The 12,699-nt window shown below is 41.9% G+C and overlaps 2 protein-coding genes across 7 annotated transcripts in view; one reads left to right on the top strand and one right to left on the bottom strand.

Moving 5' to 3' along the window:
• NNT (nicotinamide nucleotide transhydrogenase) overlaps positions 1-8,272 on the bottom strand; it is a 43,797-nt gene extending 35,525 nt beyond the window's left edge. The window contains exons 1-3 of one of the 4 annotated variants that reach the window (XM_054055298.1): positions 8,137-8,272; positions 6,805-7,002; positions 791-1,020 (exon numbers count right to left, since the gene is read on the bottom strand). In XM_054055298.1, coding sequence (XP_053911273.1) covers positions 791-1,020; positions 6,805-6,955 — 381 coding nt within the window. In that variant the 5' untranslated portion in view covers positions 6,956-7,002; positions 8,137-8,272. Of the gene's footprint in view, positions 1-790; positions 1,021-6,804; positions 7,003-7,119; positions 7,454-7,922; positions 7,940-8,093 lie in introns of those variants that run through there. The other 3 variants (XM_054055297.1, XM_054055300.1, XM_054055296.1) reach the window with 3 other exon arrangements.
• Positions 8,273-8,403: 131 nt separating this feature from the next.
• PAIP1 (poly(A) binding protein interacting protein 1) overlaps positions 8,404-12,699 on the top strand; it is a 28,443-nt gene continuing 24,147 nt past the window's right edge. The window contains exons 1-2 of one of the 3 annotated variants that reach the window (XM_054055302.1): positions 8,404-8,512; positions 10,427-10,544. In XM_054055302.1, coding sequence (XP_053911277.1) covers positions 10,514-10,544 — 31 coding nt within the window. In that variant the 5' untranslated portion in view covers positions 8,404-8,512; positions 10,427-10,513. Of the gene's footprint in view, positions 9,067-10,426; positions 10,545-12,699 lie in introns of all 3 variants that reach the window. The other 2 variants (XM_054055303.1, XM_009564920.2) reach the window with 2 other exon arrangements.

Genomic DNA, 12,699 nt, shown 5'->3' with positions numbered 1-12,699 from the left:
TGAGTACTGAACAGATGTGCCAATTAAGCTCTACAGGCTAAAAATCACTAATGAGGTAGCAATGCACCATTACATACAGGAATTTCAAGCATGAAGTCCAGCAGATACTCATCTTGACCTGTATTCACTTGAGCTTCTCACTTTTCTTAACAATGAAACCTACTTAAAACAGTTGTTCACAAATCAGCTTACAGAAATTCCATGTTCAATCCCAACAGGATAACTTCCAAGACAGCAGTTAAAGGAAGCCTCAACATCAAGTTTAAGGCCTTTTTCTTTCAGGACTGTAACACAATCTAATAGCTCCCTAGCAACTTCACTTTTAGGTGTCTTGCTAGAACAGCTACACCTCATCTAGTTACATATAGTGTTCAAACACACTGTTGCTGCGGAATTGCTGGATGTCTGATTGACAAAAATTAGAAACTTGCATTTTCAACATTTCAAGTTTCCAAGAGTTGAACTGTATGTCACTAATTTTGCGGCAAAAATTTCTTAGAGCAGGGATTTCATCTGAATAAAGTTCAAAACTAGTCTACCTTGCTCTAGAAAACAACTCTTCCAAGGTAATTAAAAACTGGGTAAGAAATTATCCTCATTGTTTTCCAGTGCCACTATTCACTAGTTTATTAAAAAAGGACAATCAGAACTAAAATTGAATCAGAACTTAGAATGAAAAACAAATTTAAAGCAGCTTACTTACTGAACTTTCAGTGGACTATTAGAAAAAAATGACCCAAATGTTTTTCCAAAAAGAACGTAATACGAAACATATTAATAAAGCAATTACTTTGACGATCAAATCAGAAGCCAAGACTTCCTTGGTCCCCTGGATCTTTGCTCCAACTTCTCTGTAATGGTCATCAGAAAACTTGGAAGCTTCTCCAGCACCAGATTCCACTACAACGTTGAAGCCTTGTTTAACCAAGGCTTGAACTCCAGCCGGTGATAGAGCCACTCTCTTCTCATTCTCAAATATCTCCTTGGGGACACCTACAGTCAGCTGTTTATAAGGAATTCCTGTAAGAGTGTCAGATTAGACAGCATTAGTTGCACTAACTACATTAATGGCAGTCTTCAGTGTTGTACAGATACATGCAGACATGTCACACTTAGCAATCCTCCCTTCTAAGGCAAGAGGAAGCAGACTGGTATTTCCTAGCATTGTAGTTTACATTGCCTTAAATTACACTACCTTGCTAGAGATCCCTGCTCTCTCAGCAGGTCAGCACCATCAACCACACAAGCAGTAACAAGTGTTTGATGTAATTCACACCCATCTAAATTTATAGTTCTGATTGTGTAATTGATATTCTGATTATACAATACATAGTGTTCTGTCAATGAAACATCTACCTGGGGTAAGAAAAATTTAAATCTCTCTCTATTCACTTTATTACTGTGAGGAAATAAACAAATGAGCTTGAATAGGTGAACTGCATTTAACTGAACAGGTTTATAGTGTCTATCAAACTACAGTTGCCTCCAATCGTTATTAATGAATGTAATCTACATACCACAAAGCACTGTGAAAGGTACAACTACACCAATAAGGTACTCCTTTTGCTACAGAAATGAAAAATGTGAATTCAAGAGTAGTTGAAAAACAGTACAATATCTGTCTACTAGTTTGTTCAATTATACTTCTATTCAATGTTGGCTCCTTGCCTTAACTTGTTCAAAGCTTTACTAAATAATACCAGGAAACTCGTAAGGCTGCAATTTATCTCGTTTAGCTTAAGGTTTCAAATTACAAATATTTAACTTTGTTCCTTTGTTCCTGTGAACTTCCAGTTTAACATCCGATTCAAAACTTCTCTGATCCAACCAATGTTGAAACAAACTATTTAACAAATACAGAGACTCAAGAAGAAAAACTGCACATCGAACTACTCTATTCCTTCAATTACACTAGATAGCACACTGTCCAGCATGCAGGCCCAGTTTTGCACCAGCTTTCACTGTAAACCTGGATTACGCGGTGTTTATACGCAAGATACTTAAACCACGTGTATATTAAAGAAATAAGCAGCCTAAGGAGTCACTCAAAGATCAAGCAACAAGAAAAAAAAATAACAGAACAAAAACAAGGGGGGGAAGAGGGCAGTGAAAGGTTTGATTGAAATTACAAATCTGCTTTTAATTTGGCAACCAATACTATGCATTGTGCTACAAAAATTGTACCAGACTAGTAATGCTTCGCATGTTTTAGAGAGGCCTCCTTTTCACTTTCTTTCCTTTTGTTTTTCAAGACAGAAACAAGGAAAAGATAGCCAAATACATCCAACAAGACATAATGAAATATTTCCAGACAAAGTGCATTACTTCTAATTACTTTTAACTTTTTTTTTAGCTTTCTCTTTGAAATTAAACTAATAAAAACAAATTATTTGATGACACAAGTGTGTTTGTATTCTTCACGTTGGAGAACACTTAAAATTCTTTAGATCACAAGACAAAACTCAAATACAGAAGAACATGCTTCAAAGGAACACAAGAATGCATATCTAAAACAACAGGCCCACAAAGGTAACAGCGCTGAGCAAAGATTTGCTTCATCAGCATACACCACATCTAAACATCACCATGCAACTGGAGGCATCCCCATCACAGCAGCCCTAACCATCTGAAAGCTACTCATACAAATTACCCTTGTAATTTGAAGAGAACTTTCTCCTCATCTCTTAATTACTACACAATAAAGTCCTGCTCCTGATTTTCACTAAATTAACTCAGTGGAAATGAGCTCTCTTGTCTTTTCAAAGCAGAAACGAAACCTAGAAGATTGACATTTATTAGAATAACAGAGACCAATCATTATTTCAGAAAGGATTTATCTCCAGGAGAGAAGAAGCTTTTCAAGGAGCACTGAGAAAATAAGAACTGAAACATTACTTTTGCCTTTTGGAAGTTTTTGCAGCACACAAAAGCAAGTGAAGGAAGGAATAAATTATAGCGCACAGGGAACAGAAGGATGACAGCAAATTTAAAGGCACACAGACATTTGACTAAAACTTATACACTTCTCAAGCAAAAGATTGAGATGATTTTTTTTTAGCTCTGCAGGCTCAAATGACAAGTGATGCCTCCGATTTCTTTTTGTTCATATGCTTTTGTGTGGAGTACCAGAGCAGAAGCGTGAATGGCCAGGAGGGATGTTACAGGAATATGCATTCGCTACACGCCAAATTGGAAAAGAAAGAAATGAGGAATCACATCATTAAATCTTGCATGCAATAAAAAAATCGGTAGAACTTCTTCAGAAAGTATGAAATATGCCCTCCTCCAGTGCTTCGAAAGACTAATTCCAAGAGAAACGTTCAACAAGTCTCACTGGCCTCTCACACTCTCTTTCCTCCTCTGTACAACCTAATTTCTTGTAGTACCTAATTTCTTCTGGTACCTAATTTCTTGCAGTGAATATAGAAAGAAACAAATACAGGAGCAAGCAAACATCAGTTTGAGTGCAAAGCTTCCAAGTTGCCTTTGTAAGCTTCCACATCAGATCACCTCTTTAAGAACTGCCTCAAGTATGTTTTAGTAACTTACCACTTTACAACATCAAAAAGCTTCCGAAAGCAGACCAATAAACACGTACCTTGACGATCTTTGAGAATATTCAAAATGAAGATTTTGAATATACTGTTCACCGAGTAGAAGATACTTAGTACTTTACTTGATACAAAAAATCAACACCAAAAGGATTTTGCCACTATCAAAAGCAGACTCATCAAATTTCACAGGCCTTAGAATCTTAGTATGGAATATGAGAAGCCACTCTGTCTCATCCCTTAACACTTCTACTGTTTAATGAGGACATATTCAAGGAAAGACTCAAACTGCAAGTAAACAATATAAGCAGGTAATCTACATCCCCAAGCTTCAGAAGTCAAGCAATGAAAAGTAACTATAAAACAAATTTTCTCCACTTAACTTCCATCTATGAACCGAGCATTTGAAGAAGAGCCTAAGTTAAAACCATCAAGAAAACACAGAGCACTGTATGTAGAGAAATGCAGAAAAATACAGGTTTTTATCTCCTTAACCTGATTTCAGGAAGCAGTCTGTACCAAACTGTCAACAAGTACTATAGACTGACTGAGAAAGAAAATGAGAAGTTTTAACTGTATGTCAAATGTCCTGGGATGGAAAAGCACGATACATAACCTGCCTAATTTCAAAGTTACTTTACTATCAGCTTTAAACAAAGAATCTCACCTGTTCTGAAGATGAGGACATATTCCGAAGAACAGCAATATGATGTTGGCAAAAAGAAAAACAAACAAAAAAAAAAAACACAATGGTACAGAAGATTAAACAAATACTTCATCCCTCTTCTTACACAAGCAAGGACTTACAAAAAAAGCCCAGGACACTAAAAGAGAATGTCTAGAGTTTATAAATAACATACAGCTTATCTAGGTTACAAGTTTAAAAGTTCTGCAAGATTGAGAACGAAAACCAGAAAATTTTAAGAAAAAAAGCCACAAAATAAAAAAAAGACATTAACATTCCAAGATGCAGAGGGGTAAAAGTCACAGAACTGTAGGACAAACCAATACGGAAGTATATCAGAAACCTCAGAGTCAGATGCTCTTCCCAAGTACTTGGTAAAGTTTTGCATCTGTTTCTGAAGCATCTTGTGCTAAGAACTATCTGAGATAGGTTTCAGAAATACTTGCTTACTCCTGTATGAAAATTCCTAAGTTTCTATGAAACAAAGAAAGGAGCAGCAAAAATAGCATCAACAAAAAAGGTATTCATCCTCCAAGATTACTTTTTAAATTACTTTAAATCTCTTCACTCAAGCAGCTGTTGCTTTTGTGCATAACGTCTCCCACGTTAAACGAAAGCTAGTCTGAAAAACAGAGTAACTGCAGGCTTAAGAATTGGTTTGACACTGACCTTTTCTGAAAACTTACTCTACTTAGTATAGCAGTGATTTTACCAGACATCATTATAATCGGATAATTCCTAGAAGTGAGAATAAAATTTAATTATTTCATATGCTGTTAAATTCTGTTTCAAGAGCACCTAAGAAGTAGTGCTGGCAACCGTACTGCTACCAATTTGTCATTCAATGGCTGTTTTACCCTTGACTTGTCCTCTACTGAAGGACAACTCTCATGTTACCAAAACAAACTATAAGGACAGCTTAATTATCAGCCAAAAGACTTACCAAATTCTTAATTCTTAGCATTAAATAACTGTATTGCATGAATACTACTCGCCCTTAAACAAAAGCTTCCATGCGACAGATCAGAAGAGACAGCTCTGAATGCTTCAACACATGACACTAAGCAGAGCTCTTCGTCCTTGTGGAAAAATTTCTGAAGAGCAATTCATAATAACAAAGAAATGCACACACACAGAGACAAGACTACTGATATAAGTAAAACTGAAGAGATTTCTTTCAGTTTCATGATCAAATTTGTGGTCTAAGTCAAATAAAATGATTGAGTCCAAACTCAAACAACAAGGGCATTTACCTGGGTCATTTGAGAAAGAACTTTGAACATGGTTTTCTACGTTCCAGGTTAACTCTCCCAACCAAGGAACAATTTGCCATATTAAGACAGACAGATATCTCCCTATTTCATTTACTCACTATGGAAAAAAAGTCTGGAGCATAAGAAATGCATGGGACAGCAAAACTACTACCCTATCAGTTCTGACAGACCCCAGATCCCTGGGCTGCAAGTCAAAGCGAAGAAATGCAGGTTTCACCATGCAACTTTGGTAAAAAGCCACGTGACACAGATTATCGGGAATCCTCAGAGTAAAGAAACACTTCTCATCACACTTCTTCAGAAGTTCCAAAACATTGGGTCACCAATTTGAAAAGACCCAAAAAAGTACCAGGCTCTGTCAGTATTACCAGAAATTCCATGCAATGAAGTCTTCTCAGAATTATACAGTCTAATCTACTGTCCTGTGTTTTCACAACCACACACTTCTGTTCACTAACAGCACCAGTTTTCAATACTGTAGAGTAACCAATGCAGTCACCAATTCTATATGTTTGGAAGCACCAAACATCACATGCACTATTGATCTGTCGCAGATGCTAATTCCTCACTGAAGCAGGGTCTCTAAATTCCTTCAGGAAGACATGGCTACACAGGATAACGGGCAAAAGAGTTATTAATCAAGCTTTATGTATTCTCCAGTCTTCTACCAGTCCGGCAGAAGACAGCATAGCACAGAGGAAAAAAAATGCCAGTTCCAATTTTCATACATCTAGCTCAGATCATATCCGAAACCAAGGATGTCACTATTCCACCCCTCCTTTGTTCCCCTGAAACTAACGTGTAATTAGCACAAATGTACCAATAAAGCCTACAAATGAAGATGAAGGTCTGAAGTTCTTCAAGGGAGTACGACACAAGAGTTTCCTGAAAAGTTAATTGATTTTTACATAGCGTAATCACATCTACACAGAACCATGATTGCCAATGCTCTCTTTGTGATGGCTGTATCTTCCGCATGCAAACTCATAAGAATCTAAGGCTTTTAAGTAACAAAAAGATTTGTCTAAATACTTCTCTCAAGTATCAGCAAAAGCTCTGACCCCTCTACCCATAAAACCTATTTGGATCCAAAATATTCATAATAAACATATACACTTTCTGTACAAGACCTTCAAAACCAGCATAAAAATTGTACAACTGACTGACTCAAGTATGCTGCTGACATGACTTGAGTGTTTTCTATTTTAAGTCTTTCCTGTATTAAGGCCTATCTGAAAGAAAAATTTAAGCTATTCTTGTATTTTAAAATAAAACAATAGCTTAATCAATTTACCTGGCTTTGGAGCTGCCTGAGATGTGAGCATCCGGTGGGTTCTAAACATTCGTAAACACGGCATCTTTGCAGAATGCACCTTAGATGGGAGCACATTGCCAAAAACAGGAGCAGAGCAGCCACTAACAGCTACACGCAGAAGGCTTGCCATTTTGCCCAGACCTCACGGCAGACTCCTTGCCACGTATGGAATCCCTGCTGCATACGTAAAAAACAAAGCAAGAATTATTAATGATACTAGACAGAAGGTATGTAAACTAAGCAGCTTAAATCCGTTCAGTTGCCATTAGCCTCGAGATGATTGCTTTTCCTCACCTTGTCTTTCTTGCTAGAAAATAAAAACAACTTTTTGTTCAAACCAAGTCAGACACAAAGTAAAGCAACAAGGCCACAGGAGGAGTGACATTGCCAGCTGACCTAGAGATCGTATTTCTGTGACTCAAGACCGTATTATCTTTACACTGTTGCCCTAAGCAAACAACACTGACAGGTAAAAACGTCCTGCACCCCAAAGAACCGGGCAAACAATGCACACCCCACCGCGGGCTCCTACAGGATGCAGCTCCCAGCGCTCGGGAGAACCCTGGGGGCAAGAACAGGAGCTGCTGCCCAAGGGGAAAGCTCTTCTCCCCAAATCCCGCAGCAACAACGCACCGTCCAGTCCTTTCCCGTCTCGTTCCGTGCCCTCCCGTTCTCTCCCCAAGCCCCGTCCCCTCCGAGCCACGATCCCGTTATCCCCACAATCCCCGTCCCCTTCTCAAGCCCCGTCCCCTTCTCCCCTCAGGCCCCGTCCCCTCCGAGCCACAATCCCTTCTCCCCCCAAGCCCCGATCCCGTTATCCCCACAATCGCCGTCCCCTTCTCCCCTCAGGCCCCGTCCCCTTCCCCCCCAAGTCCCGTCCCCTTCTCCCCTCAAGCCCCGTCCCCTCTGAGCCACGATCCCTTCTCCCCCCAAGCCCCGATCCCGTTATCCCCACAATCCCCGTCCCCTTCTCCCCCCCAACCCCGACTCCTTCTAAAGTCCCGTCCCCTTCCCCCTCGAGCCCCGACCCCGTTATCCCCCCTCAAGCCCCGGCCCCGTTCTCCCCCGCTATTTATAGCCCGCGGCCGCCGCTTGACCTTGTGCAAGCGCCTCGCCCACCCGGGCCCGTCGGGAGAGACCCCTCGAGCCCTCCCGGAGCCGCTCCCTCGCTCCCGGGCGCCGCCAAAGCGCGGGACAAGCGCGGCCCGCCCTCCCTTCTCCCCCGCGCCGGGGCGAAGCGGAGCCGCCCCCGCCACCCCCGCACCCACCGGCCGTGCCGCCGGCGCCGGCCCCGCCGCGGCACTGACCGACCTTGGGGCTCGGCGACTCGGCGGTGCCAGCGGGGGCGGAGCCGCCCGCCAACCCGGAAAGAGAGCGGGGGAACACGTGGAGGTCGGAGCGGGCGCGTCACCTTCGGTCCGCGGAGGGGGCGGCGAGGGGGGGGTGGTTGGGGGGTGTGTCACGTGGTGCCCGCGCGCTCGTGACCGCGGGGGGGGGGGGCTCCCTTCCTGAAAGGGGGGGGCGGGGGTGGGGGGGCCACAGCGGGGGCCGCGGGGACTCAGAGGAGTGGACACAGGTGTGAGAATGCATTCATAAGTTTTGCTGCAGATGGTTCGTATGTTTAATTGCCTTGTAATGTAAATCTGTCTTGGATCAAGGGATAACGTGCTGCCGCCTCCAGACGTGGGTAAATAACCTGAAGGGATAAACACTCTCTTAGAGTTGCAAGAATTTATTGATGCGCTTAAATGTCTTGTAAGATGTAGTCGTTTATTAGGTCAAGAGAGAACCTGTCTTAGGGCTGCAAGAATTTATTGATGTGCTTAATTAACTGGTGAGATGTAGCCGTCTTGGGGTCAGGAGATAACCTGAAGGGAGTCTCCAGGCGTGGTCGGATAAACCTTAAGAAAATAAATGTTGTTTGGGGACTTAAATGGTTCTTTGTCTAAAGTGAGTGTATATACCCACTGCTTTTGTAAGGTGGGATGTCTTTTTTACAGGGGCATCCGATTCAGCGCTGGATTGTGAAATAAAATATTATTGCCTTTGCTTACCAGACTTTGCGCTTTTGAATATTTTAACAGTTTCTCACACAGGGACTGGACAGATGGATATCAGGACACAGGGATCTGGAGGTGGGACATAGGGACACAGGACACCTTGCTGTCTAGGGCACAGAGCCCGGGCAGCTAAATGCCTCCTGATGTCTCCCCCTGTCACAGCCTCCCTGCGCAGTACAAGGTTGGTTGTGACATCAGTTCACGTGGACGCAATACTGTCGCTTCCCTACGATGGAAATAATTGTGTGTGCGTCCTTGGAAATAGGTCACCAAAATTATATTCCAGTGCTAGGACCTAAGGGGTCTGAGTACCCCTTCCCTTGCTCAGGAGCCACCTGTGCTGACTCAGCTGTGGGACTGACGTGAGGTGGAGAAGGTTAAGGCAGCCCAGTTGGAAGAGGGTTTCCTGGAACGTAGTATTCCACATGGAGAAATGCCAGGGCATAGGGGTGGTATCATCCTTGCTACTGTTGTTCCATCTTGCAGCATGCAATAAAGCAGTAGTGTGGTCTGTGCTGGACACAGAGCGGTAGGTGCAGCGTGAGAGGACACAGGGAGAGGGGAAATCTGGCTGTAAATACCTGTATCGGTAAAGAAAACATGCTATTAAGAGTTTGCAGAGGACAGCTTGCCAGGTTGCCCACTGCCTGTACGTAACTGCGTTACATAATGCTATCTGCAGTCTCTAGGTGTGAATTAGGCTTTTGTTTGTTTATTGCATTTCTGTAGCTGTTTATGCCGAACAGGAGTTGCCAGAGGCCTCATACAGCTTTCAGCAAGCGGAGTTAAGCCCTGAAAGCAGGAGTCTCTGAAAGTGATCAATAGGATACCCTGCCAGTGAAAGGTCTCCCAGTGATCAATAGGATACCCTGCCAGTGGATGCTCAGGAGACCACCACGCTTTTAAAGAAATCCGTGGGAAATATTCTGTTAGGGGTCACGTGCTAATAAATCTCCTTTGTGCTTTGGACTCAGTAGCCATTGGCTAACATGCCTCATCAGCGTGGTACCGATAACATAATTTAAATTACTAATAATATATTCCATTTTAAAAGCTAGAACCATCTTTCTCCGCTTTTCTAATAAAAAATATGCTGTCATCTCAAAAAGACCACAACCTGCTAAAGATGTGAAAATGCTTGTGTTCTGAGCAGTGACAAAGTTGTAGTTTGTGGCTTCTCAGCACCAGGCACTGCAGATGCGTGCAGCATTGCTGCTGAATTAAGTTTTAGAGTCTTAGGTAACAGGCTTAGGACAAAGCAGGTAAGTCCTCTAATCGATATTTATAAGTGCTCAGAACTGCATTTGGTAAAAGTTGTAATCCACTCACTGGGCGCATAGTCTATGCCTTGCTGGCTTGGCTCTCATATTTTAGCTTTCAGAGGACTGAAGTAATTGACGGACTTCAGCGACATGGGCTGGAACATTCTAATCAGAATGTTAGTCATTGTCTAAAGGTGTTGACTATTGTAGGTAGAATTTGGGGAGTGTAATTTTGTATTTAACTGTCTGAAAGATGGGTTTTCTTAATTTTTGTTTTAGGTGTGTACATTGGGAAGGAGAAATTGGGTTCCCAAGCAAACACAACTGCTCTCATGCTAACTTCAGTAGTGCATCTGTAACAAAAAGATGGATCTGGGATCACAATCCAGTCTAAACAGTAAGTGATTTCCAAACAGTTATTAAATTAAGATAAAATAGAACACCTGCTAAGTGAAAAGAATTCACATTTCTGACCAAAGGTGAAAAGCTGTCTGCTTCAGTAATGATAAGCCGAAGCAGACTTATATCTTAAAGGATGAGATTTGCTTTCTTGAAAGACTGACATATTAAAAAGTGATGCCAGTATATATTGATGATTTTCTTAAAGTCTCAGGATCCTGAGACCAGTGTTTGAGGCGCTCAGCTTTCTTTTTCACATGAATGTGAACTTTTCATTCTCCTCTTGGTAAGATAAAGGCTACATATGTGACTAAAGGTCACAGTATATATAGGCTTTGAAACTGAAGCTGAAACAACACAAGAACATTCTAAATATGGTTATTTTAGTAGCTATTTTTTTAAGAATTGGCAATACTGCATAAATATAGTTTTGACAATTGTTTACACGAGGCCAATCTTCCAATTTTTTTGAATACTCATCAAAACCTACCTTTGCTCTCATTTCAGTTGCAGAGTATAGTTAGTGAGTTTACCACTCCTCACATTCCATAAGGGTTGCCTAGGAACAGTTTTCCCATGAGCCTACTTTATTTATTTTAACTGTGTCACCTCTACTGTCTAGCCAACTCTGTCTCTCACCAAAAATAAATCAAAACCATGCCCTGGAGAAATAACAACTGTTTTACACCCTACTTCTCCTCCTTTAATAATTAAAAATGGTAAAAAAGTAATAATAAAACAAAAAAAGGAATGTAGCTTCTAAAGGCACCATTTTACGATACAATCGGATGTTCTTCTAAATGCAAGACATCACTATTCTCTTTTTTTTTATAACACTTCAAACAAACTTCCCTGTTTTTCATCCCTTCATGAGGAAGGTAACTGAGACCTGGGGCATCCTGCGCACACCTCAGCACATCCCTGTGTCTTGGGATCTGCTGAGGTGTGCGCAGGATGCCCCAGGTCTCAGTTACCTTCCTCATCCTGAAGGAGTTTGCGATCTCAAGTTTGCAAAGCAAGTAGGGCAAGACCCTAGGCTGAAATGGAAACAAATGTAGGCAAAATAAATAGCGAATGGACACATCAATGGAATCATTGGCAGTTGATGCAATGATATTAGCAAAATGCATTGCATGGAGAGTCTCCTTCAGTTAGTTCCTGTAGGCATGCAGGGGTTTAAAAATTAAATCAGAGGAGTATTTCAGAGATCTTAGAATCATTGAATGGTTTGAGTTGGAAGGGACCTTAAAGATCCTCCAGTTTCAACTCCCCTTCCATGGGCAGGGACATCTTCCACTGGGATGAAGTTGCTCAAAGCCCCATCCAGCCTGACTTTGAACACCTCCAGGGATGGGGTATCCACAACTGCCACGGATTGCGAAACCTCTTTCCCGTCCCGTTCTCGGTTGCCTCCCGGGTTCATGCCGACAACCGGCCTCCGTTTGGGTGCTGCTCTAACTCCGAGGTCCTCTTAGAGTGCACTCTCCTACTCGGAACTCCTCCTTTGAGTGGTATCCCCCACTGCTCCCCCACGCCAGGCTTTATACACCCTTATCACCTCGTTAGCAGCTACCCCGGTGATTGGTCAGTTCTCAGGATCTCACAGCTGCAGCAATTAAGACTAGTGCAGCTGCCCTACAATTATCTCTTGGTTTACAACCCACAATTTTCTTACATTTACAACATTACATCATTTTACATTTTACATAATTTTACAACATCACATCATTTACAACATTTGCATTTCCCTACACTACACGCAACTTCTCTGGATAACCTGTTCCAGTGCCTCATCACTCTCACAATCAAAAACTTCTTCCTAATATCTAATCTAAATCTCCCCTCTTTCAGATTAAAACCATTCTCCCTTGCCCTGTCCCTGCATTTCCCGATGAAAAGCCCCTCCCCAGCTTTCCTATAGGCCTCTTCTAAGTACTGGAAGGGAACTTCTATTTGTTGTCATGCCGTGCATAAATTATACATAAAAAAGATGTTATCCTGAACAGACACTTTTATATTAAGTAGCCTTAACATTATAATAATAGTGTCGCTTTGGAGGCTTGACTTCATTGGCTTAGATTTAGAGCGTAGCCTGCAGCTTTTCCATGGAAACGCCTTCCCTTTGGACACTCACAGCTGTGTGTCCTGCTGAG

Source organism: Cuculus canorus, chromosome Z, assembly GCF_017976375.1.
Source record: "Cuculus canorus isolate bCucCan1 chromosome Z, bCucCan1.pri, whole genome shotgun sequence".
NCBI lineage: Eukaryota > Metazoa > Chordata > Aves > Cuculiformes > Cuculidae > Cuculus > Cuculus canorus.
This window is presented reverse-complemented; position numbering and strand designations above follow the sequence as displayed.